Below are 25,848 nucleotides of genomic sequence, written 5' to 3' on the forward strand. Positions count from 1 at the left end.
CCCCAGCAGGAGTGTGCCTCAGTGGTCCACACAGTAACCTCATTGTTCGGCAACCGTCATCAAGTTCTTCCTCTTCTGCCCCAGTGTCCCCACCCCACTGGGGCTTCTTGGTATCGCCTCCCAAGTAAACCACCTGCATACCAGTCCTGGTCCCAGGTCAGCCTTTGGTGGACTGTGGTTTAAATCAGGAGCACCTGGCATCTGCGTGATGGGACCACTGACATAGCATTGGGGTGTCAGGGGTGCTCCCTCCATAGCACCCCCACTCCAGTCTTCTTAGTCCCCAAGAAGGACTTGGGGGGCTACAGTAAAAGGAGGTGATGGACCCTTACCCCTTGGCTTTGACATAGCTTGAGTCCTCATTCTGTCTGCAAGAAGTCTCCTAATCTCTTGGCTGCCTTACTTCCCCTGCATCCCCCTGGCCTTCATAAATTTCACTAATGTCCTTCATAAATTATCTGATTGAATTATCCTGAAAGGGTTCTGTTGTGTGCAACCAAAATCTGTATAGTGCTGACAAATAGAGAAAGATTAAGGAGTTTGGGAGTGGTTTGGGGGTGCACAGGGCATGTGTGGCCATGAGGGTGTCCAGGAAGCTACCTAAGTCCACAAAACTCTCTGCGAAGAATCAGCTAAAACATGCACACGTGTTTATTAGCAAAGAAGACCGGAATTAGCAAATTAGCACCGGAGGCTGATCCAGCAGGCAGTCCTGCCACGGGGGTGTCCACAGCCCTGGGTGAATGTGCCCAGTGCTGTGGTAATTACTGCACCCTCACGGGCTCAGCTGTGCACAGGCTAGCTGCACCAGCGGGGCAGCCCAGAGCAGCGGGAGGAGCAGCAGCAGTGGGAACGGGTCTGGCTTGGGTGTGCTGTCAGCCGTGAGCCTCTGGATCCAGCCGAAGTACCTACTGACATTGGTGTAGACACCGGGCCGATTGGGCCTACCACAGCCCACTCCCCAGCTCACAATTCCAATCTGAATCCACAGCCCATTCTTTTCACAGGTCAAGGGTCCGCCTGAATCACCCTGGGGAGTGAAATGGGTGAACAGGGCCTGGCGAGGGGCAGGAGGGCCCAGTGAAGAGGCCCTAGGGCTATGGAGCTGGGCAAACTGGGTACAAATCCTACTCTGCCCCCCTGTAAGTGACCAAGCCTCAGTTTCTGCATCTGCAAAGTGGGGCAACAGTCTCTACCTACCAGATTTCACATGAGTATCAAAGGAGATACAATCAATGTAAAATGAAAAGCTTTTACAGAAGAAGTAAGTAAGGGCTGCAATCATTTTCTCATTAATCAACACCAAGGGTGGGCTGGTCATGGGGGTTGCTCTTAGGCCCAAGGTTGGGAGGGGACCAGTGGTGCCCGGGTCCAGAAAGGCCCTGGCTGGGGCAGGGGTACTCACTTTGCAGGTGTCATGGCTGCCATCCTCGGAGCCAGCACAGATCATGCCATCCCCAATTCTATAGAAGAAATCGGGCTGTTGGAACAAGTAGTCACACCTGGAGTTGTTTATGATGGTGACCTGTACTTCCTGGAGGGTGTAGGGAGGTGGCAGCTCTGCATGGAAGTTGACGGGACAAAGAGAGAACATCCTGAGTCTCTCCTCGCCATCTGGTTGGAAGGGATGACATGGGCTATGGGGGTAGAGGGCCCTGGGGCACCCAAAGTGCCTGGGCCATTGTTTTTTTATTGTCTTTTAAAATTTATTTTTAAAAAGATTTTATTTCTTTATTTTTAGAGAGCGGGGAAAGAAGGGGGAAAGAGAGGGAGAAAAACCATGATGTATGAGAGAAACATTGATGGCCTGCCTCTCGCACGCCCCCAGCGGGGACCTGGCCCACTACCCAGGCACAGGCCCTGACCAGGAATGAAACTGGTGTACTATCAGTTTGTGGGACGACACTCGACACACTGAGCCATGCCAGTCAGGGCAGGCTATTGGTCCTGATGAGTCCTCTGCTGTAGCCCAGCACCTAGGACATCATGGGTATGAGCAATATCACAGAAGTGCTCAATGGCTGGACAGGCTGTTACAGCAGCTCCCTGAGATTCGGTTTTCCTATCTGTGGCATGCAGATGGCAGCCTTTGCCCAAGCCAATGCAGAGACACCTTAGCATGCACAGGAGGAGGGGCTAATGCAGCTGAAATCATTTATGTTTAATATATTACAGCTGCAGGATCCAGGCCAAAAACTTTCTAAATTTGATGAAAGATATGAATCTATACAGTCCAGAATCTATATACTCTGAGCAAGCTCCAGGTGGGATAAACACAAGGAGATCCACACTGAGATACATACTCATCAAAATGGCAAAAAACAAAGGGAGAATATTGTACACAGCAAGAGAGAGGCCACACATTAAGTATGAGTGATCTTCAACAAGATTAACAGCCAAATTACTTTCAAACACCCTAGAGGCCAGGAGACAGTAGGATGACATACATAGAGTGCCGACAGAATAAAACAATTTACCAAAAATTCTATATCAGGCAAAACTATCCTTCAAAAAATGAAGGAGAGGTTAAGAAATTTCCAGATAAGCAAATGCTGAAAGGGCTCACCACTAGCAGACATGCCCTATGAGAAAGGGGAAAGGGAGCCCTTCAGGCTGAAATGAAAGGACACTAACCAGTAACTAAAACCCACCAGAAGGAATAAAGAACACTGGTACAGGTAACTACACAGGTACATACAGAAACCAGTATTATTATAGTTTTGGTTTAGAACTTATTTTCTCCTATATAATTAAAAAGACAAATGTACAATAATGTTGCGAACTGCCCTGCCTGGTTTCAGAAGCTATAACCCCGCCTAGCCTCTCCCCATGGCTGAGGCTGAGAAAGAGACCTTGAGACCATAAGCCACTAAGGAGAAAAAGCTTATGTTCCTGGCAGGGGCGCTGCCTCTGTCTGTTTTAGTTCACCCTGCTTGGCCTGAGGTGGATGACTGGTTAGCAAATGACCGGTAAGATTCCTCAAGGGAGGGACAACCTAAGACAGGCATGGCTACAAAAGAGCCCTCAGGGAAGGACTTGGGGGGCTACAGAAAAAGGAGGTGATGGACCCTTACCCCTTGGCTTTGACATAGCTTGAGTCCTCATTCTGTCTGCAAGAAGTCTCCTAATCTCTTGGCTGCCTTACTTCCCCTGCCTGTCTTAAGCCTGAAACAATGACGGAGGTGGTTGTGGCTCTGTGCCTGAAAGAGGGGTTCCCTGAGGCAATCAGGCCTAAGAAAGAATGTGTAAAATCCTGTGAAACCTGCTTTGCTAAGAATGCCCTCAGTTTTCTGATAAGGGTCAAAGCAGGAAATGAGTTTGTTTCCCAAAGTTTCATAGCCCTTTAGCTAACTGACCCTGACTCAGAATAAGCCCTCATAGTTCTTTGTATATTATCTATTGTTTGATCATTACTGCCTGACAATGATTGATGAGCTTTACCTGTATTCCTGTGCAAATTGAATTCAGTAAAAGCCCATTGAGGAACAGGCTCCTGGCCCTTCTCCTCTGAGAGATCAGCCACCTTTCCTCCCCAAGAGGATCATGTCTTGGTAGACTTATTCTCACCTGTGGCAGCCGGGTTGGGGGCTCTACCCTCATAATAATAATTATAAATCTCTGTTATGGTCACACAACATATAAAACTGTAAATTGTGACAATAACAACAAAAGGGAAGAATAGAGCTGTATAGGAATTGAGCTTTTGTTTACTCTTGAAGCTAAGTTGATATTAATTCAGAATAGATTGTTATAAGTTTAAGTTGTTAATTTGTAATTCCCAGGACAGCCACTAGGAAAATAACTAAAAAAATATACGGAACAGGAAATAAGAAGGGAATCAATACAGTACACTAATAAAAAATGAAACACAAAGGGAGGACATAAGAAACAAAAATGGCCCTGACTGGTATGGCTCAGTGGATTGAGCGCCAGCCCGTTGCAGGTTCGTTTCCTGGTCAGGGCACAAGCCTGGGCTGTGGGCCAGGTCCCCAGCTGGCTGTATGTGAGAGGCAACCAATTGATGTATCTCTCACAGACTGATGTTTCTCTCCTCCTCTTTCTCCCTACCTCCCCTCTCTCTAAAAGTAAATAAGTGAAATCTTAAAAAAAAATATATATATATATATATGACATAGATATAAAGTACAAAGATATGAAAAGACCTAGAAAACAAATAGAATAATGGTAGAAGCAAGTCCATCTTTATTGGTGAATAATTTTAATGTACATGGATTAAGCACTCCAATTAAAAGTCAGAGATTGGAAGAATAGATTAAAAACACGGGATCCAACTATATGTTGTATATGAGACAATAATTTTATTTATATTTAAATTTTTATTTATTGATTTTTTAGAGAGAGAGGAAGGGAGAGAGAGAGAGAGAAACACTGATTCATTGTTCTACCCACTTACACACTCACTGGTTAGTTCCCGAACATGCCCAGATGGGAGGTAAAACCCTCAACCTTGGCATGTTGGATTGATGTTCCAACTGAGCTACCTGGCTGGGGCCTACAACACAATCATTTTAGGTCCAAAGGCACACACAGGTTGAAAATGAAAGGTTGGGAAGAGATTTCATGCAAATAGTAACCAAAAAAGAGCTCATGTTGCTATACTGTCAGACAAAATAAACTTTCAGTCAAAACTTGTTAGAAGAGTGCCCTGACTGCTGTTGCTCAGTGGATTGAGAACCAGCCTGCGAACCAAAGGGCAGCTACTTCAATTCCCAGTCAGGGCATATGCCTGGGTTGCCGGCCCAACAGGGAGCACGTGAGAGGCAACCACCCAATGATGTTTCTTTGCCTTTTTTTCCTCTCTCCCTTCTCCTCTAAAAATAAATAAACCTTAAAAAAAAACTTGTTACAAGAGTCAAATCAAAGAATATGATATATTGATAAAAGTGTCAAGTTGAAGAGCCTCATACTCACCACCCAGAGACTACCGAGCCCGTCGATCCACCACCACCCACTTTGGACTCACTTCGGACACAGAACACCAAATCATGGATAAAAATAAACTGGTACAGAAGGCCAAGCTGGTCAAGCAGGCTGAGTAACACGCTGACATGGCAGCCTGCATGAAGGCAGTAACTGAGCGAGGAGCAGAATTATCCAATGATGAGAGGAATCTTCTCTCAGTTGCTTATAAAAGTGTTGTAGGAGCCCATATCTTGGAGAGTTGTCTTGAATATTGAGCAAAAGACAGAAGGTAACTGAGAAAAAACAGCAGATGGCTCAAGAATACAGAGAGAAAATTGAGACCAAGCTAAGAGATATCTGTAATGATATCTGCTGTCTCTCTTGGAAAAGTTCTTGATCCCCAATGGTTCACAAGCAGAGAGCAAAGTCTAGGAGGCTACTGCCATTACCTGGCTGAGGATGGTGTTGAAGATGACAAGAAAGGGATGGTGGGTCAGTCACAACAAACATACCACGAGGCTTTTGAAATCAGCAAAAGGAAATGCAACCAACACATCCTATCAGATTGAGTCTGGCCATTAACTTCTCTGTGTTCTATTATGAGATTCTGAACTCCTGGGAGAAAGCCTGCTCTTTTGCAAAGACGGCTTTCGATGAAGCTATTGCCAAACTTGATACATTAAGTGAAGACTCATACAAAGACAGTACGCTGATAATGCAATTACTGAGAGACAACTTGACATTGTGGATGTAAGATACCCAAGGAGATGAAGCTGAAGAAGGAGAAGGAGGAGAAAACTGACTGGCCTTCAAACTTTTTCCTGCCTCATTTTAAAATTTACACACTTGACCATTTGTCACCCATGCTGCCCCACAAATAGTTTTATGATTTATGACAGGTATATGTTACTTCTGTTTGAATTTCTATATTTCCCATGTGGTTTTTATGTTTAATATTAGGAGAGTAGAGCTAGTTAATATGTAGGGAGCTATATTTTCACCTTAAGGTGGTCAATATGGGGATGAGGAATTTTTATACAAGTTATACATGTTTGGCATAGTACTTTTGGTACATTGTGGCCTCACAAGAGCCAGTGCTAAAATTGCTTTCATGTCTAAGCAAAGAAAATTGCCCTCAGGGGTGTCCAACCCGCAGCCCACGGACCGCATGTGGCCCAGGATGGCTATGAATGAAGCCCAACACAAAATCATAAATTTAAAACCTTTTTTCAAACCTTTTTTACTCATCAGTTTTCATTAGTCTTTGTGGGTTTAATGTGTGGCCCAAGACAACTCTTCTTCCAGTGTGGCCGAGGGACGCCAAAAGGTTGGACACCCCTGGCTACATATTGGTTTGTCCTGGTGGGGAATAAAAGGGATAGTTGGTTCCAGCCACAAGTGTAGTTGTTGGGGGTACTTAGAGGGCTGTGGTGTAAATGCATGTCCCACAGATAGTACATGTTGAACCATGTGTGTCTCTGCAGAATGCTCAGTCTCAATGTGCACACTTCTGGCTATACCTGCAGAAGAGTTCCTTTAGTTGTGGCCCAATTTACTCTAGATAAAGGCAGAAACAGTTCACATTCATTACTTGTAAAAGTTACCTGCTATTTGCTTTCATTATTTTTGCTACCCTCATTTTATTTCTATTTAAATATCTTAGACAACTGAAGAACAAATGTATAAGATACAGTAAAATGAAATGTTTGATATTCATTACTTTATGTGTATCAAATACAGCAGTAAAACAAAAAAAACCCTCACATATTTAACTTTTTAAAGTTTTCTTTCTGCTTTTGTGATTTTTTTGACACTTGCCAAGCATGCATGTGCTATAAAAATAATTACCAGGTGAATAACTTGAGATGATGGCTAGCCTTGTTTAATGCATTAAGAAATTTTCATGAATAGGTCAAGTTGGAGGTGTAGGCAAACACACCTCACCTCCTCTTAAATCTACAGCAAAAATTATAACTAGACTACAAAAGAAATATCACCCAGAACTGTCAGAAAATTGAGCTGTATGGAAGTCCAACCACGAAGGATTAAAAGGAGCTACATTCATCCACATGGGCTGCACTACTAAGACACAGAGTCAAAGCAGCTCTACCTAATACACAGAAACAAACACAGGGAAGCTGTCAAGTCGAGGAGGCAAAGAAATGTGGCCCAAATGAAAGAACAGAACAAAACTTCAGAAAAAAATACAACTAAGTGACTAAGAGGCAACCTATCAGTGCACAGTTCAAATCACTGGTAATCAGGATGCTCACAGAATTGGTTGAATTTGGTCACAAATTAGATGAAAAAATGAAGGCTACCCTAAGTGAAATAAAGGAAAATGTACAGGGAATCAGTAGTGATGGGAAGGAAACTGGGACTCAAATCAATGGAGAGAACCAGAAGGAAGAAAGAAACATCCAACCAGAAAAGAAGAAACAAAAACTCAAAAAAAATGAGGAGAGGCTTAGGAACCTCCAGGACATCTTTAAACATTCCAACATCCGAATATAGGGGTACCAGAAGGAAAAGAAGAAGAGCAACAAGTGGAAAAGTTATTTCAACAAATAATAAAAGAGAATGTCCCGGCCCTGGCTGGCGTAGCTCAGTGGATTGAGCACGGGCTGGGAACCAAAGTGTCCCAGGTTCGATTCCCAGCCAGGGTACATTCCTGGGTTGCAGGCCATAACCCCCAGCAACCGCACATTGATGTTTCTCTCTCTCTCTCTATCTCCCTCCCTTCCCTCTCTAAAAAATAAATAAATAAAATATTAAAAAAAAAAAGAGAGAATGTCCCCAATCAGGCAAAGGAAACAGACTTCCAGGAAGCCCAGGAAGCTCAGAGAGTGCCAAAGAAGTTGGACTCAAGAAGGAACACACTAAGGCACATCATAATTACATTACCCAAGATTGAAATGAAGGAAAAAAATCCTAAAAGCAGCAAGAGATAAGGAGGCAGTTACCTACAAAGGAGTAACCATCAGACTGTCAGCTGATTTCTCAAAAGAGACCTTGCAGTCAAGAAGGGGCTGGAAAGAAGTACTCCGAGTCATGAAAGGCAAGGACCTACATCCAAGATTTGCTGCTCTATGCAGCAAAGCTTTCATTTAGAATGGAAGGGCAGATAAAGTGCTTCTCAGATAGGGTCAAGTTAAAGGAGTTCATCATCATCAAGCCCTTATTCTATGAAATGTTAAAGGAACTTATCTAAGAAAAAGAAGATAAAAAATAGGCACTGCAAAATGACAGCAAACTCACAATTATTAACAACCACACCTAAAACAAAAACAAAAACAAACTAAGCAATCAACTAGAATAGGAACAAAGCCACAGAAATGGATACCACATGGAGGGTTAGCAACAAGGGAGTGGAAGGGGAAGAGAGGGGGAAAAGGTACATAGAATAAGTAGCATGATGGTAGGTAGAAAATAGACAGGTAGAGGGTAAGAATTGTATGGGAAATGTAGAAGCCAAAGAACTTATATGTATGACACATGGACATGAACTAAAGAGGGGGTGAATGTGGGTGGGAGGGGGTATGCAGGGTGAAGAGGAGTGAAGGGGGGAAAAAGGGACAACTGTAATAGAATAATCAATAAAACATATTTTTTAAAAAACAGCAAGAGGAAAAAAGAATTTAAAAAACGAGGATAGGCTAAAGAGTCTCTGGGATACCTCTGAATGTACCAACATCTGAATCATAGGGGTGCCAGAAGGAGAAGAGGAAGAGCAAAAAACTGAAAACTTATTTGAAAAAAAAATGAAGGAAAACTTCCTTCATTTGGTGAAGAAAATAGACAGGCAAGTCCAGGAAGCACAGAGAATCCAAAAAAAGTTGGACCCAAAAACGGTAACACCAAGTCACATCATAATTCAAATGCCAAAGGTTAAAGATAAAGAGAGAATCTTAAAAGCAGCAAATGAAAAGCAGAGTTATCTACAAAGGAGTTCCCATAAGACTGTCAGCTTATTTCTCAAAAGAAACCTTGCAGGCCAGAAGGGACTGACAAGAAATATTCTAGGTGATGAAAAGCAAGGACCTAGAGCCTAGATTCCTCTATCCAGCAGGGCTATTATTTAGAATGGAAGGACAGATAAAGTGCTTCCCAGACAATGTAAAGCTAAAGGAGTTTATCATCACCAAATCATTATTATATGAAATGTTAAAGGGAATTATATAAGAAAAAGAAGATTAAAAATGATGAACATTAAAATGGCAATAAGTTCACAGCTATCAATAATTGAATCTAAATAACAATCTAAGCAAACAACTACAAGAGGAACAGAATCATAGAAATGGAGGGTTATCAGTGGGGAGGGGAAGGGAGAGAATGAGGTAAATGTACAGGAAATAAGAAGCATAAATGGTAGGTACAAAATAGACAGGGGGAGGTTAAGGACAGTATAAGAAATGGAGAAGCCCAAGAACTTATATGCATGACCCAGGGACATGAACTAAGTGAGGGGAATAGTTGGAGGGAATGAGGCTACCAGGTTGAGGGGAGCAAAGGCAGAAAACTGGAATAACTGTGATAGCATAATCAATAAATTATATATTTTTAAAAAATAAGTTTTCAGCCCTGGCTGGTGTGGCTCAGTGGATCAAGTGCCAGCCTGTAAAGTAAAAAGTTGCCAGTTTGATTCCCAGTCAGGGCACATGCCTGGGTTGTGGACCAGGTCCCTAGTGGGGGGTGCACAAGAGGCAACTACACATTGATGTTTCTCTCTCTTTCTCCCCTGCCTTCTTCTCTCTCTAAAAATAAATAAAAATCTTTGGAAAAAAAAGAAATTTTCTTGAACAATCTAAGCATAATTGTTAAGAACATGTGTATTAAGTTCATGTAAGTGGAATAAAAGTTTTATGAATGGACTTTTCAACTACTTCTCTACAGCTTTTCATGTAAATTAGTCATTTGGTTCTGAAACTTTTCTAAAGGAAATTGTACCTTTTGGGAAATTTTTCCTTATTCCCTATGGCAGCTAACAGGCTTTTACCACATTTAGATACAAAGTTTGTCATAGCAACAAAATACTACTGATGGAACTACTGTTCCCAATTACATCCCATGCTCCTCCCCACCCAACTCCCTGAAAAAAAAAAGTGATTTTTTTTTTTTACAGATGGGATTGATAGGAGAAAATGTAATGTGTCCCATTTAAAATTCAGTATATGGCATTTCTAACTTTGGAAGTCACAATATTCTTGGCCTATCATGACATTGGGTAGCATTAAGTGTAAGTTTTGTGCTTCCAAATCACTTTTGTTTTTAAGAATTTCTTTCTTTTTTTAAAGATTTTATTTATTTATTTTTAGACAGAGGGAAGGGAGGGAGAAAAAGAGGGAGAGAAACATCAATGTGTGGTTGCCTCTCATTTGCCCCTTACTAGGGACCTGGTCCACAATCCAGGCATGTGCTCCAACCAGGAATCGAACCAGCAGCAGGTCGACGTTTAATCCACTGAGCCACACCAGCCAGGACTGTTTTTAAAAATGTCTTGATATTCTTATAGCTTGCCTTTCTATTTGTCAGGTGCACAAGATTACCTTTTTCAGCCTTCTGTCATGTCAGCAACCAATCCTAATTGTTAGCCATGTACTTGGGGAAAAAGCCACATGATCTTCCTGGCTCCACTCAATGTCTAAGTGTACCCTGCTTTCTTTGCTTGCATCCCACACACTATTTCCCTTACCTTATTTACTGAAGCAAGTCTCTCCTTAGTTGATGAGATTGTGTTACCTCCCTGTAAAACTCTACCTATCCTGAAAGGCCTGTCATTGGCTGCATTTAAAATCCTCCTTCTTCCTCTCTTCTTTAAATAATGGGGCTAAGTTATACCCAAAGCTTGCCCTACAGACTATTTCCTCAGTGGCTTGCAAAAACACAAAACAAAAATACCAGTTTTTAAAAGAGGTGTATTTTTTTCTTTTAGACTAGATCGGGCACATTCAAGGTGGTATGGCTATAGACAGGGTGAGAAACCAAAAAAAAAGAGGGGGGGGGTAAAGTTATCCAGAAGGTATCATAATTATAAACATCTATACACCTAACAAGCAAGCCCCAAAGTATATCAAGCAAAACTGACAGAATTGGTGGGAAAATAGACAGTTCTACAATAACAGGTAGAGACTTTATTAACCCACCTTTAATAATGGATAGAACCACCATAGATAATTAGAAAATAAAGAATTGAACCCTGGCTGGTGTGGCTCAGTGGATTGAGCATGGGCCTGAGAACCAAAGGGTTGCCAGTTTGATTCCAGTCAGGGCACATGCCTGGGTTGCAGGCCAGGTCTCCAGTAGGAGATGCATGAGAGGCAACCACACACTGATGTTTCTCTCCCTCTTTTTCTCCTTCCCTTCTCCTCTCTCTAAAAATAAATAAATACTTTAAAAAAAGAAAATAAAAAACTGAGCAACACTATAAATTTATTAGACCTAACAGACATATACAGAACAATCCTCAAACAAGAGCAGCATACACATCCCTGTCCAGTGCACATGGAACAATTTCCAGGACAGATGATTTTATGTCAGGCCATAAAATAAACTGCAATAAATTATAAAAGACTGAACTCATCCAAAACATATCTTCTAACCACAATGGACTGAAGCTAGAAATTAATAACAAAAGAAAAATTTAAAAAATTCGCAAATATGTGCAAATTAAACAACATAATCTTATTCAATGGATTCAAGAAGAAATCACAAGGAAAATTATAAAATACTTTGAGATAAATGAAAACACTACATGGCAAAATTTATGAGATGTGGCAAAAACAGTTCTCAGAAGAAAACTTATAGCTCAATATGGTTATATAAATAAAGGAGAAAACTCTCAAATCAATAGCCTAACTTACACCTTAAGAAACTAGAAAAAGAGGAGCAAGTTAAACTCACAGGGAGAAAAAGGAAGGAAATAATACAGAGAGCAATTGATAAAAATAAAACTAGAGAATAGGAAAACAATAGAAAAAATCAATGAAACCAAAGTTGATTTTTTGAAAGATTAAAACAAAATTGACAATGAAGGTGGGATGGACATTAAGGACTATAAATGAATATAATGAACAATTGTATGTCAAAATATTAGAGGAAACCTAGAGGAAATAGAAAAATTCTTAGAAAAACATGAACTACTCATTGTTTGGTTTCTGTAGCTTTATAGTATGTTTTGAAATTTGGAATATAGTATGTTTTATTTTTTATTTAATTTATTTTTTTATTTTAATCATTGTTCAAATACAGTTTTCTCCTTTTTACTCCCAATCCAGCCCCCCTCCCACCCCCCCCCACTTCCTTCCCATTATCACCCTCCCCCTAGTATTTGTCCATGTGTCCTTTAAGTTTGTTCCCATGAACCCTTCCCAATGTCCCCTGAAATTCCCTCTACTCTCCCCTGTGGTCACTGTCAGCCTGTCCTCTTTTTCAGTGTCTTTGGTTATATTTTGCTTGTTTCTTTGTTTTGTTGTTTAGGTTCCTGTTAAAGGTGAGATAATATGCTATTTGTCTTTCACTGCCTGGCTTGTTTCGCTTAGCATAATGTTTTCCAGCTCCATCCAAGCTGTTGCAAAGGGTAGGAGCTCCTTCTTTCTTTCTGCTGTATAGAATTCCATTGTGTAAATGTATCATAGTTTTTTGATCCATTCATTTACTGATGGGCATCTTGGTTGCTTCCAGCATCTAGCTATTGTAAATTGTGCTGCTATGAACATTGGGATGCATAGGTTCTTTTGAATTGGTGTTTTAGTATTCTTAGGATAGAGTCCCAGCAGTGGAATTGCTGGGTCAAAAGCAGATCCATTTTTAGTTTTCTGAGGAAGTTCCATACTGCTTTCTATAGTGGTTGTACCAGTCTGTAGTCCCACCAGCAGTGCGCTAGGGTCCCCTTTTCTCCACAACCTCTCCAACACTTGTTGTTTGTTGCTTTGTTTATGATGGCCATTCTGTCTGGTGTGAAGTGGTATCTCATTGTGGTTTTAATTTGCATCTCTCTGATAGCTAGAGATATTGAACATCATTTCATGTGTCTTTGGATTTTCTGTGTCCTCCTTGGAGAAGTGTCTGTTCAAGTCCTTTGCCCACTTTTTAATTGGATTCCTTGTCTTCTTAGAATGCAGTTATGTAAGTTCTTTATATATTTTGGAGATTAAACCCTTGCCTGAGATATCATTGGCAAATATGTTTTCCCATACAGTTGGTTCTCTTTTAATTTTGATACTGTTTTCTTTAGCTGTGCAGAAGCTTTTAATTTTGATGAGGTCCCACTTGTTTATTCTTTCCTTTATGTCCCTTGCTCTAGGGGACAGTCAGTAAAAAAGTTTCTGCGTGAAATATCTGAGATTTTCCAGAATATAGTATGTTTTGAAAATGTGTGAGTCCTCCAACTTTGTTGTACTTTTTCAATATTGCTTTGGTTATTTTGGGGCCTCTTAATGTTCCTTATGAATTTTAGGATCAGCTTGTCAACTTCTGCTAAAAATCCATTGTAATTTCGATAGGGATTACATTGATCTGTAGACTGCTTTGGGGGAATACTTTCATCTTAGTAAGTCTCCATTCCATGAACACAGGATATGTTTTTATTTAGTTAGTTCTTTTTCAACTTCTTTCAGCAATGTTATATAGTTTTTTTGTGCCCAGGTCTCTCATCTCCTTACTTAAATTTATTCCTATTTCATTCTCTTTGATGCTATTTTACATAACATTTCTTTTTAAATTTCCTTTTAGAATTTTTCATTGGTAGTATATAGAAATACAACTCACTTTTTAAAAGATATATTTTATTTACTTATTTTTAGATAGAAGGGAAAGGGGGGAGAAAAGGAGAAAAACACCGCTGTGAGAGAGAAACATCAGTTGGTTGCCTCTCATATGCCCTGACCCAGAACTGAACCCACAACTGAGGCATGGAGCCTGATGAGGAATTGAACCAGTAAACTTTCGCTTTGTGAGATGACACCCAGTCAACTGAGCCAAGTTGGTCAGGGTGGAAATGTAACTGATTTTTGTGTCTTATCTTGGATACTGCAAATTTGCTGAATTTTTTTATGAACTTGTCTTTTTTGTGTGTATTCTTTATAATTTTCTGTATGTAAGATCACATCATCTGTGAATAGAGACTTTTGCCTCTTCCTTTGCAATGTGGGTGTTTTATTTTTCTTGACTAATGGCACTGACTAGAACATCCAGTAAAATGTTAAGTAGAAGTGGCAAAACCTGGCATCCTTGTCTTGCTTCTGATCTTAGGGCTAAAGGTTTTAGTTTTCCCCATTCAGTGTGACATTAACTGTGGGTTTTCCACATATAACTTTTGTTATGGTGAAGAAGTTCCCTCTATTCCTAGTTTATTGAGTGTGTTTACAATGAAAGTGTGTCAGATTTTGCCAAGTGCTTTTCCTGCATCAGTTAAGATGATCAAGTGTTTTTTTCTGTCTTTCTGTCATTGTGGTGGGTAGTATGTTATATTGGTTGATTTTTGTATGTTGAACCACCCTTGTACTCAAGGGGTAAATTTTATTTGGTCACAGCGTATGATCCCTTTAATATGCTGCTGGATTCAATTTGCTACTATTTGGGGGATTTTTGCATGTATATTCATAAAAAGATATTGATTTATAATTTCCTTTTCTATTGATGTCCTTGTATGGGCTCTGGTGTCGCAGTAATGCTAGTGTCATGGAACAAGTTTGGAAGTGTTCCTTCCTCATCCATTGTTGAAAGAATCCCAGAAGGATTGGGGTTAATTTCTTCAGAAGTTGGTAGAACTCACCATGGAAGCCATATGGTCCAAGGATTTTCTTCATTGGGAGATTTCTGAGTATTGATTTAATCTAGTAACTTATTATAAGTCTTTTCAGATTTATATTTCTTCTTGAGTTAGTTTTTTAAAAATATTTTTATTTATTTATTTTTAGAGAGAGGAGAAGGGAGGGGGAAAGAGAAGAAGAGAAACATTGATGTGTGAGAGAGATACACCAATCAGTGGCCTCTTGCAGGCCTCCAGCTGGGGACCTGGCCCATAACCCAGGCATGTGCTGCAACCGGGAATGAATCCAGCAACCTTTCCATTTGCAGGCCAGTGCTCAGTCCACTGAGCCACACCAGCCAGGGCTTGATTTAGTTTTGGAGGTAGTGGTCCTGGCATAAGGATACACATACAGGACAATGGAATAGAACTGCAAGTCTAGAAATAAACCTGTACACCTATGATAAATCCATTTTTCACAAAGTTGCCAAGACAATTCAGTGAAGGACAGAATAGTTTCTTCAATGAGAAGTGCTTGCACAACTGGATATTCACATGAAAAAGAATGAAGTTGGACCCCACCTCACACCATATACAAAAATCAACTCAAAATGGATCAAAGACATAAATATAAGCATTAAAACAATACAGCTTTTAAAGAAAACATATGGGTAAATCTTCATCACTTTGTATTTGGCAATGGTTCCTCAGATATGACCTCAAAAGCACAAGCAAGAAAAGAAAAATATATAATTTAAACTTCATAATTTTTTTAAAATTGTGCATCAAAAGACACTATCAAGAAAAGGAAAACAAACCTACGGAATGAGAGAAATGTTTGCAAATCATATACCTAATAAAGGTTTAGTGTCCAGAATACATAAATAACAATTACCATTCAACAACAAAAATAAATCATTTTAAAAATACATAAAGGACTTGAATATTTGTCTAAGGAAGACATACAAATGACCAACACACACATGAAAAAATGCCCCAACATAAGTAGTTATTAGAGAAATGCAAATCATAAACACAATGAGATACCCCTTAACTCTCACTAGAATGGCAAAAAAAGGGGGGGATAATAAGTGTTGAGGAAAATGGAGAGAAATTATTATCCTCATCTATTGTTGATGGGAATAAAATATGGTGCAGCTGCTGTGTAATATTGTTGATTCCTAAAAAAGTTAAACAGAATTACCATGTGATCCAGCAGTTGCACTGCTAAACATATATGTAGAAGAATTGAAAAAGGTGTTCAAATAATAATTTGTATACTAATGTCTTAGCAGCTCTATTTGCAATACCCAAAAGAAAGAAACAACAGAAATGTCCATCAATGGATGAATAAATAAATAAATATGATATATCCATACAATGGGATATTATTCAGCCATAAAAAGAAATGAAGCTCTGATTCATGCTACATTGTGAATGAAACTTGAAAAACATCAGGTTTGGATAATTATTCCTCATGGTCCTGCAGATAGAAAGAGAAGGCTTCCAGCCAAGATGGAGGTGTAGGTAGATATGGTTCATTTCCTCACACAACCAAAAGGATAATAACCAACTTAAAAACAAAAAGCATCTGGAAAGGAAATAGACTTCCAGGAAGTCCAGGAAGCTCAGTGAGTTCCAAAGAAGTTGGACCAAGAAGGAACACACCAAGGCACATCATAATTACATTACCCAAGATTAAAATGAAGGAGAAAATCCTAGAAGCAGCAAGAGATAAGGAGACAGTAACCTACAAAGGAGTTCCCATCAGACTGTCATCTGATTTCTCAAAAGAGATCTTGCAGTCAAGAAGGGGCTGGAAAGAAGTATTCCAAGTCATGAAAGGCAAGGACCTACATCCAAGATTGCTCTACCCAGCAAAGCTTTCATTTAGAATGGAAGGGCAGATAAAGTGCTGCTCAGATAAGGTCAAGTTAAAGGAGTTCATCATCACCAAGCCCTTATTTTATGAAATGTTAAAGGGACCTATCTAAGAAAAAGAAGATAAAAAACATGGATAGTAAAATAACAGCAAACTCACAATTAACAATCATACCTAAAACAAAAACAAAAACAAACTAAGCAATCAACTAGAGCAGGAACAGACCCACAGAAATGGAGATCACATGGAGGGTTAGCAACAGGGGAGTGGGAGGAGGAGAGAGCGGGAAAAGGTACAGAGAATAAGTAGCATAGATGGTAGGTAGACAATAGACAGGGGGAGGGCAAGAATAGTATGGGAAATGTAGAAGCCAAAGAACTTATATGTATGACACATGGACATGAACTAAAGAGGGGGGGAATGTGGGTGGGAGAGGGTGTGCAGGGTGGAGGGGAATGAAGGGGGGGTAATGGGACAACTGTAATAGCACAATCAATAAAATATATTTATAAATACATACATACATACATACATACATACAAAAAGCAACCAGAACTGCCAGAAAATTGAACTGTATGGAAGTCCAACAACCAAGGAATAAAGAAGAAACATTCATCCAGACTGGTAGGAGGGGCAGAGACAGGCAGACGTGTAGGAGAGGATGCGTGGCAAGGCGGCAGCTGGCAGACTGGTATATCCCACATGCAAGTGCAGATAAGCCAGGAGGAACAACTGCGGCACGAGACTAACCATGCAACGCAGGTTGCATGGGAAACTAAAGCCTCAAAACCTCTGGCTGTAAAAATATGTGAGGGATGCGGTGGCAGGAGGAACTCCCAGTCTCATAGGAGAGTTCTATGGAGGGGCCCATAGGATCCTAGAATGTACCCAAACCCACCCAACCAGGAATTAGCACCTGAAAGGGCACAATCAACTTGTGAGAAGCACAGGAAGTGGGTGAAAGTGGGGCAAGAGCCAAGCAAGTGGCATTGTTCCCCCTCTGACCCCTTCCCCACATACAGAACCACAACCCAGCAAAGTGGGTTGTCCCACCTTGGCAAACACTTAAGGCTCCACTCCTTACAACATAACAGGTGCGCCAAGACAAAAGAAATATGGCCCAAATGAAAGAACAGATCAAAATTCTAGAAAAAGAACTAAATGACAAGGACATAGCCAAGCTCTCAGATGCAGAGTTCAAAACACTGGTAACCAGGATGCTCATAGAAATGATTGAGTATGGATGCAAAATGAAGGAAGAAGTGAAGGCTATGCAAAGTGAAATAAAGAAAAATATACAGGGAACTAATAGGGAAGGGGAGGAAACTGGGACTCAATCAACAATTTGGAGCAGAAGGAAGAAATAAACATTCAACCAGAACAGAATGAAGAAACGAGAATTCAAAAAAACGAAGAGAGGCTTAGGCACCTCTGGGACAACTTTAAATATTCCAACATCCAAATCATAGGGGTGCCAGAGGAGAAGAGGAAGAGCAAGAAATTGAAAATTTATTTGAAAAAATAATGAAGGAGAACTTCCCCAATCTGGCAAAGGAAATAGACTTCCAGGAAATCCAGGAAGCTCAGAGTCCCAAACAAGTTGGATCCAAGGAGGAACACACCAAGGCACATCATAATTACATTAGCCAAGATTAAAGATAAGGGGAGAATCTTAAAAGCAGCGAGACAAAAGGAGACAGTTACCTACAAAGGAGTTCTCATAAGACTCAGCTGATTTCTCAAAAGAAATCTTGCAGGCAAGAAGGGGCTGGAAAGAAGTCTTCAAAGTCATGAAAGGCAAGGACCCACAACCTAGATTACTCTATCCAGAAAATCTATCATTTAGAATGGAAGGGCTGATAAAGTGCTTCCCAGATAAGGTAAAGCTAAAGGAGTTCATTATCACCAAGCCCTTATTATATGAAACATTAAGGGGCTTATCTAAGAAAAACAAAAAGATCAAAACTAGGAACAGTAAAATGACAACAAACTCACAACTACCAGCAACTGAACCTATAAAAAAAATAAAAAACAAAGACAACTAAGCAAACAACTAGAACAGGAACAGAATCACAGAAATGGAGATCACATGGAGGGTTATCAGCAGGGAGGGGGAGGGACGAGAATGGGGAAAAAAGATACAGGGAATGAGAAGCATAAATGGTAGGTACAAAATAGACAGAGGGAGGTTAAGAATAGTATAGGAAATGGAGAAGCCAAAGAATTTATATGTATGAACCATGGACATGAACATGGTTCATGAACACGGACATGTCCATGGGACATGAAGGGGGGGGAATGCTGGTGGGAGGGAGGGGTGCAGGCTGGAGGGGGAGAAAGGGGAGAAAAATTGGGACAACTGTAATAGCATAATCAATAAAATGGACCCAAAGAAAACATTATGCTCTGCAAAAGAAGCCAGACACAAAAATGTCACATATTGTATGATTCCATTTCCATCGAATATCCAGAATAGGTAAATTCATAGAGGTAAAAAGCTGATTAGTGGTTGTTAAGGGCTGGAGGGAGGAGGTAATGGAGAGTTACTGCCTCATGGTTGTAGAATATCATTTTGAGATGATGAAAATGTTCTGCATTTAGATGGTGGTGATGGTGAATATACAAAAATGCACTGAATTGTATATACTTTAAAATAGTGAATCTCATGGTTTGTAAATTAAATCTCAATTATAAAAAGAAACAGCTCTGGGTGGGCGGCTCAGTTGATTGGAATGTCATCCTGTACACCAAAAGGCTACAGGTTCAACCCCTGGTTGAGGCAAGTACAAGAGGCAACTAATAGATGTTTCTCAAGTTTACTTTTCTCTTCCTTTCCCTTCCTCTCACTCTAAAAATCATTAAAGTTACCCTTGGGGTAGCATTAAAAACAACAACAACAGCAACAAAACAATAAACCAATTCTAAGGCCTTTCTAAAAATCTACCCCCCAAGCCCCCAGATCCCTGCAGGCTGGGGAATGCAGCCTGGGGGGCAGCTTGCCCCCTCCGTGCTGGTTTCTGGCTCACAGTCTCTGGGGGGGACAGGGAACTGAGTGTGGGCACAGAAAGTACTGCCCTTTCAGGGGAGCAGGAGTGGACAGCAGGTGGGGAGAGAATACTGATCAGGCCCACAGAGGGGCCCAGATGTACAAAGACCAAGGCGGGGGCTCAAGTGGCTGGAAAGGAGGATAATGTCCCCCCTTGCCCATCTGTCTGTCCCCAGCCTCACCTTTATTCTCACGGATGTGCCCCCAGCCGGTCACCCAGCAATTAGTCCAGTTCTGGAACTCAAAGGAGGAGGCCATCACACAGATGGGCTGGATGTACTTATTGTAGGTAACAGAGGAAGTCAGCCTCAGCAGGGCGATGTCGTTGAATGAAGACCCCTTGAAGTGAGGGTACATAATAATGTCCTGCACCTTGTAACGATGGTAGAAGGCCCACAAGTTCCAAAGAGATGGCCTCGAAGATGGCTCACCAAGCTGGACCACCCACTTTGAGGGACCCCCGTGCCTGGCAGGGGAAGAGAGAGGAGTTAGGGATCCTTCGAAAAGCACGGGCCACCTGAGCATCCCTGGGGCCCACTTCCGGAAGGGAGACAGCCCAGGGCGCTATTAAGGCTTATCCTGGACACCATGAACAGTTCTTCCTACAGGACAATGAGTACACTGAAGAAATGGTGAGAGCCTAGAAGGCCACAACCAAAACCCCAGAACCTGGGCATTTGAGGGGTGGGGACAGAGCAGGAGGGTGCCTCCCTCTGTGGTCTGATCTGGCCAGGCACTCAACCAGCCTGTCACCTCTCAGGGCTGTCTTTAAAAAAAAAAAGAAGCAGACGCACAGGGGCCAAAGAGCGACACTCAGCAGGGCAGGGTCAAAACAGCTGCAGGGGCTAGTGCTGCCCCCGGCGGGGCTCTGCCCAACACGCACCCACCTAAGCCCATTCCTCCCGCCTGCAGCACATCTCCCCTGGGAGGCAGGGTGAGGAAGGGGAAGGCTAGTTGTGCCATTTACTGAGAAGAGAACAGGAAAGAGAAAAGAAAAGAAACACAAATGTGCACGGGCATGTTCTGGAAGACCCTTCTGCAAAAAAACTGAACAAAGTTCACTGCAGGGGCACTTGGGGAACTCCTGTGGAAGATGGTGAAGACTGATATCAAAGAGGCCCTTGTCCTTCAGGGACAGCACTGGAAGTTGGCGCATTAGTCCCTGTATATGGGAATCTTCAGGGTCTGGAAAATCATCGTCTTCCGCCTCCTTTCTCTCCCTCTCCGCCCTTGGAGCCTCCTCCTTGAGTTCCCTAGCATAATCTGGCAAAAGAGGCTCATCACCACGATGGCCAGGGGTGCCAGTGGAGCCGGTGGTGGTTTTGGCAGGAGGAAGGTGTATCCTTCCACTGTCGATGCCAAAGTATGTGCTATAGATTTCTTACTTCCAGTTCCTCCTTCTGCGGACCAAACGCGTCACCAATGAGAACCCACAAAGTGAAAGTAAAAATGGGCTTTTGCACCGGCCCCTCAGCAGTATTCCATCCTGCAACTTTTCACCTACCTTTGCCCATGTCAAAGCTTGGGTTAAATGCAGGCAAGGCCACATTTGACCACTGCAAAGCAGAGCAGGGCCAGCAGCTGATGGCAGCCAGAACCCGCAGGGGTTGAGAGGGAAATAGATAACCTCAAGCTTCAACTGAATGCAACTGTAACTTTTGCAGAAGACATATTTATCATTTAGATAGTCTGGGTATGGAACAATCTTTGCCTGCAGCATGTCCCTAAGTCTGCAAAACTTCCTTGAGCTTTTTGTAACCAACTCCTATGAAGTAAACGCAGAGACCATGTTCAGGGTCATTGTCTCTCCATCTGAGGACAATGCTCCACCTGGCCCCCACTTTTCCTTAACCTGTGCCATGTTGTGTTTTTCTTAATCTCCCACCACCCCCACTTAAGGACCTCCACCCCAGCTGGTTGTGGCAGGTGGCGCCCAAACAGGGACCTGGGGTGGGTACTCCTTAGTCCAGGTGAGGAGATGTTCCTGAGGGTGCGCCACAAGTCCTGAAGTAAGGTAAGGAGCGCATTAAGTTTTAGCCAGGTGTAAAGCATGGGGAATACAGGCTCTGCCGAGAGGTGGCTTTATGTACAAATGCTTAAATCTATGCTTACAGCAAGGGGAACCAAGATGCGTAGCTCTCAATTAGAGCAGTTCCTGGACTTCGTTCAGTAGACTTGCCCTTGGTTTCCAGATGAGGGAACCATTAATGAAATTACATGTCCAGTGAATGTCACTGGACCTTGGTATGCGGACAACGGCCTCCAGGTGCTTGAAGAATTACATAAGGCCTTGAGTCGCCCTAAATGTACGCTCGGCCTTATTGTGGCCAGAATTATTACCCTTGTCACAGTCCTTGCATCGGCAGCCACAGCTGCTGCTGCACTTGCTCAAAGTATCCAAAATGCTGAATTCATTGATAGCGTAGCCCACAACACTTCTGTGGCTTTAAATATTCAAAGTGCAATTGATGTTAAGCTATAAACTAAGCTTAATGCTCTAGAAGCTGTAGTAATAGGTCTCGGAGATCAAATACAAGCCATTCAGTATAGACAGCAGTCTCAGTGTCATGCAAAATACCAATACATATGTGTCACTCCAGCTCGTTATAATAGCAGTCAATGGAATTGGGAGAGGGCAAAGCACGCCTGCTAGGAGTCTGGCATAATTGCAATGTAAGCCTAGATTTAATTTGCTTGAATCAAGAGACTAGGGGTATACAAGAAGCCAGAGACCCTATTATAAACCCTGAACAAGTAGCTCAAGAGTTACTATCTGAGTTAAAAGATTTTAATCTATTCGATCTACTAAAACACAGCACATGGTATATGGGGGGACTTGTGCTTGTGAATTTTAATCTTATTCTGTGTGTTTTCATTAGTCTGCCGACAAGTCCGAAGGGAGCTCCAGCTAACTCGCCTAGCACTGCATCACCTGCATTTAGAAAAGTGGGGGCCAGGTGGAATATTGTCCTCAGACGGAGAGACAATGATCCTGAACATGGTCTCTGCGTTTACTTTATAGGGGTTAGTTACAAAAAGCTCAAGGAAGTTTTGCAGACTTAGGGAAATGCTGCAGACAAAGACTGTTCCATCCCCGGGCCATTTAAACGATAAATACGTCTTCTGCAAAAGTTACAGTCGCATTCAGATGAAGCTTGAAGTTATCTATTTCCCTCTCAACCCCTGCGGGTTCTGGCTGCCATCAGCTGCTGGCCCTGCTCTGCTTTGCAGACGCAAGTGGTCAAGCGTGGCCTTGCCCACACTTAACCTGAGTTTTGACATCAGCCTTCACCGTCCTCCACAAACTCCTAAGGGTGCAGCCAGCTGCCGCGGGGCCTGGGACTCAGGAGAACACGAGAGTCAGTCACATTTGTGTAAAACATGCGCGGTGCAGACCCAAGGGCCCAATCAGCAGGCCATCGCACACAGCCGCCAGACTTACTTTACAAAGCAATGCGCTGCGGAGAGCACCCAGCGTCGGTTGAGCAGGCTCCCTCCGCAGGTGTGGCCTTTATGAAAGCGCAGGCTGACCTGCCAGGGCCAGCGCCCGAGAACCGAGTCTTTTCCTCCCACTATGCGCGGGTAGATGTTCTGGTGGCCGCATGGCTCTGGGATGGACAGATGGACATGGAGCTGAGCTGCAGAAGACGCACGCCTGCCCACCCTCAGCCCCAGGGAAACCGCAGGTGTCCTGGGGTCGTGCAGTCCAAGGAGAAGGGGGTGTTGGGGAATCTCCCCACGTGGTCTGCAGGCGTCCGCCCCTCCCCCAGGGGCCCATCAGTTACGTGTGAGCAATGACGAGTTCTCGAAACCTGGGGCAGGAGAGATGAAAAGATATAGCGCCCTTTGCACTCAGGCCTAGGTGTCCCGAGCCGGGAAACACGCGTTTGTGGGCGCCTTACCTGGAAACAGCCGGCCCTGATCCTGCAAACCTGAAGTGAGGAGAGAAGATGAACTCCCCTCAGTCTCCATGCTCTCCATCCTACCTTCATCACCCCTAGCTTCCACCTGAGCTCACCCAGCATCTCGAGTTCCACTGGCACCAACAGCTGCACCAGCAGCAGCGCCGCGACTGGAGCACCCATGGCCTCCTCTGCCTGCGCTAGGCGCCCCCTCTGCTTCTTCCTGCCCCAGGGCGGGGCTGGGGCGCCCCCTGGGGAGGACAAGAACCCTGGCCGCCATCTTCTCCTAGCTTGACCTCTCTGGGTCCAAGGGCTTTTGGGAATATCGGACCTCACAGCAACCCCAGCTTTGAGTTTCTCCTGGGGCTGGGTCCACAGCTACACCTTTGATATGACCCTGGAACCAGTGCACCCAAACAATCTTTCTCTTGTCTGCAACCCTGGGATCCTGACTGCCCCCTTTTCTACCCACTCCTCCTTCTAAGAAGGAATGAGGACCTGGCCCACAGCCAGAACTCCTGTGAAAACACAGGAGTTCTAATAAATCCACTCTGAGTGCCCATTGGGGACTAGCACTGTGTCACCTCTGTTAAAAGTAATGATCCTTTATAGGACCCACAGAATAAAAGCTGGCTTGGTTTTGACCACTAGAAAGCTATTAGCCTTCCTGTCTACGTGCTGTTACACATCTGGCCTCAACTAACTCCACAGACTCCGCAGACAGCTTTCTGGAGTGACACGAGGCTCCAGGTCTACAAAGGCACTGTTTTCAAGCAGGACATTCTAAGGGCTCAGAGGTCATTTCCTAGGAACTGGTCAAGGGCTGGTCCTTTCTTTAGATTCTGTAGGGTTTGAATATCCTAGGTGTCTCTTCAGTTAACCTTTAACTGCACAACAATCAAGGATGAAGAATGTTTGCGAAAAATCTACACACGCACCGGAAGGATCTATTTGAATAAACTAAACTGGACTCCAGAGAAAACTGAGCTGACTCCAGCAGGAACATCAGACAACTTGAAAATTTCTAACTGGTATCCTACAAAAGCTTCTAGAAGTATTTACAATCATTAAACAAGAATTATTTGGAAAAAGAACAATCCAAGAACCAGAAAGAGTATTGGAAAATTTAAAATGTTAAAGTAAAACATTTTAGGCAAAAGGCTGAATAATGAAATAGACATCGCTACAGAGTGGACTGGCACACTTGAAGATACAGAAGAGAAACATGGTCAGAACTCGGAGCAAAAATTTAAAAGGGCAGATTCCATGAGAGAAAAATGTGAAGACATGGAGGGGACTAAAGACTGGCTCGAGAGACACAGACAACAGTGTGGGGGTTACCAGAAAGGGTGGGGAGAGGAGTAAAGAGTAAAGGGGTTGAAAAAATGGTGACAGAAGATTTGACTTTGGGTGATGAATTCACAATGAAATATACAAATGATGCATTATAGGATTTTAAACTCGAAACCTATATAATTTTATTAATCAGTGTCATCCCAATAAATTTAATAATAAAGATTGGTTCTATAGTAATAGTTATTTAAGCTGAGTAACAGATGCTGGGTGTTCTTTTTACTTGTCTACATCTTTGTGTATTTTTAAATGCCTGTAATAAAAAATGTTTTAGTTAACATAAATGTTGAGGAAAGACACAGACCAGGCCAGGCTCTAGAATGCCCATCAGCAGATCATGAGGAAGGCAGTTTGTACTGGATGTTGGTCCCGTACACTCTAGATAGCAGTCTACAGCCTGTGAACTATCCTAGATTACCTAAGTGTGAAGAAAAAAAGTACCTCCTCCACTCTGTATATTCTGGTGTAACATCAGCAGCAACAGAGAATGTACTGAAAACACGTGAGAAAAACATCTCCAGGTCAAAGGCTTTGCTGGTCGTCCTAGTACATTTGGGCTGCTCCAACAAAACGCCACAGAGTGAGGAGCTTATCAACCACAGACATTTATTTCTCACATTCCTGGGCCGGGATTCTGAGATTAAGGTGCCAGCCGACTCACATCTGGTGAGGGCCCTCCTCCTGGTTCATAGCTGTTGCCTTCTCTCTGTGTCCTCACATGGCAGGAGGCGAGACGGGGCTCTCTGGGGTGTGTTTTATAAGGGCACTCATCCCATTCCGGGGTTCTGGTCTCATGACCAAATCACCGCCCTAAGGCTCCACCTCTGAATGCCACTACTCTGGGGGTAAGATGTCAACATACGAATCTGCGGGGAGCAGGGAGAAACAAGCATTCGGACCATGCATGGCACCTGGGCTTCGAATATTTTACCTCCTCAGTCACACTTAGCAGGTGACCTGATACCTGCAAGCACAAAAAAAGATTACTGAATGG

The 25,848-nt window shown here is 42.6% G+C and overlaps 1 protein-coding gene and 1 pseudogene across 1 annotated transcript; one reads left to right on the forward strand and one right to left on the reverse strand.

Annotated features, from left to right (window-relative positions):
* Positions 1-706: 706 nt before the first annotated feature.
* LOC114509218 (serine protease 41-like) lies at positions 707-23,684 on the reverse strand. The gene is made up of 6 exons (XM_028527484.2): positions 23,618-23,684; positions 23,502-23,531; positions 23,042-23,207; positions 19,782-20,065; positions 1,406-1,560; positions 707-1,030 (listed from the first exon to the last, which is right to left on the reverse strand). Exons 1-6 carry the CDS (start codon positions 23,682-23,684, stop codon positions 776-778), a joined length of 957 nt encoding a protein of 318 aa, XP_028383285.1. The 3' UTR covers positions 707-775.
* Positions 5,007-6,050, forward strand: LOC114495539 (annotated as a pseudogene).
* Positions 23,685-25,848: the final 2,164 nt, after the last annotated feature.

This window comes from Phyllostomus discolor, chromosome 3 (assembly GCF_004126475.2).
Source record: "Phyllostomus discolor isolate MPI-MPIP mPhyDis1 chromosome 3, mPhyDis1.pri.v3, whole genome shotgun sequence".
Classification (NCBI taxonomy): domain Eukaryota; kingdom Metazoa; phylum Chordata; class Mammalia; order Chiroptera; family Phyllostomidae; genus Phyllostomus; species Phyllostomus discolor.

Coding starts and splice junctions, on each gene's coding strand:
- LOC114509218 (XM_028527484.2), bottom strand. CDS start 23,684: ATGGGTGCTCCAGTCGCGGCGCTGCTGCTGGTGCAGCTGTTGGTGCCA. Junction 1,561..19,781: donor GCACATCCGTGAGAATAAAG/GTGAGGCTGGGG, acceptor ACTTCCATGCAG/AGCTGCCACCTCCCTACACC. Junction 1,031..1,405: donor GCAGCCATGACACCTGCAAA/GTGAGTACCCCT, acceptor TTCACTCCCCAG/GGTGATTCAGGCGGACCCTT.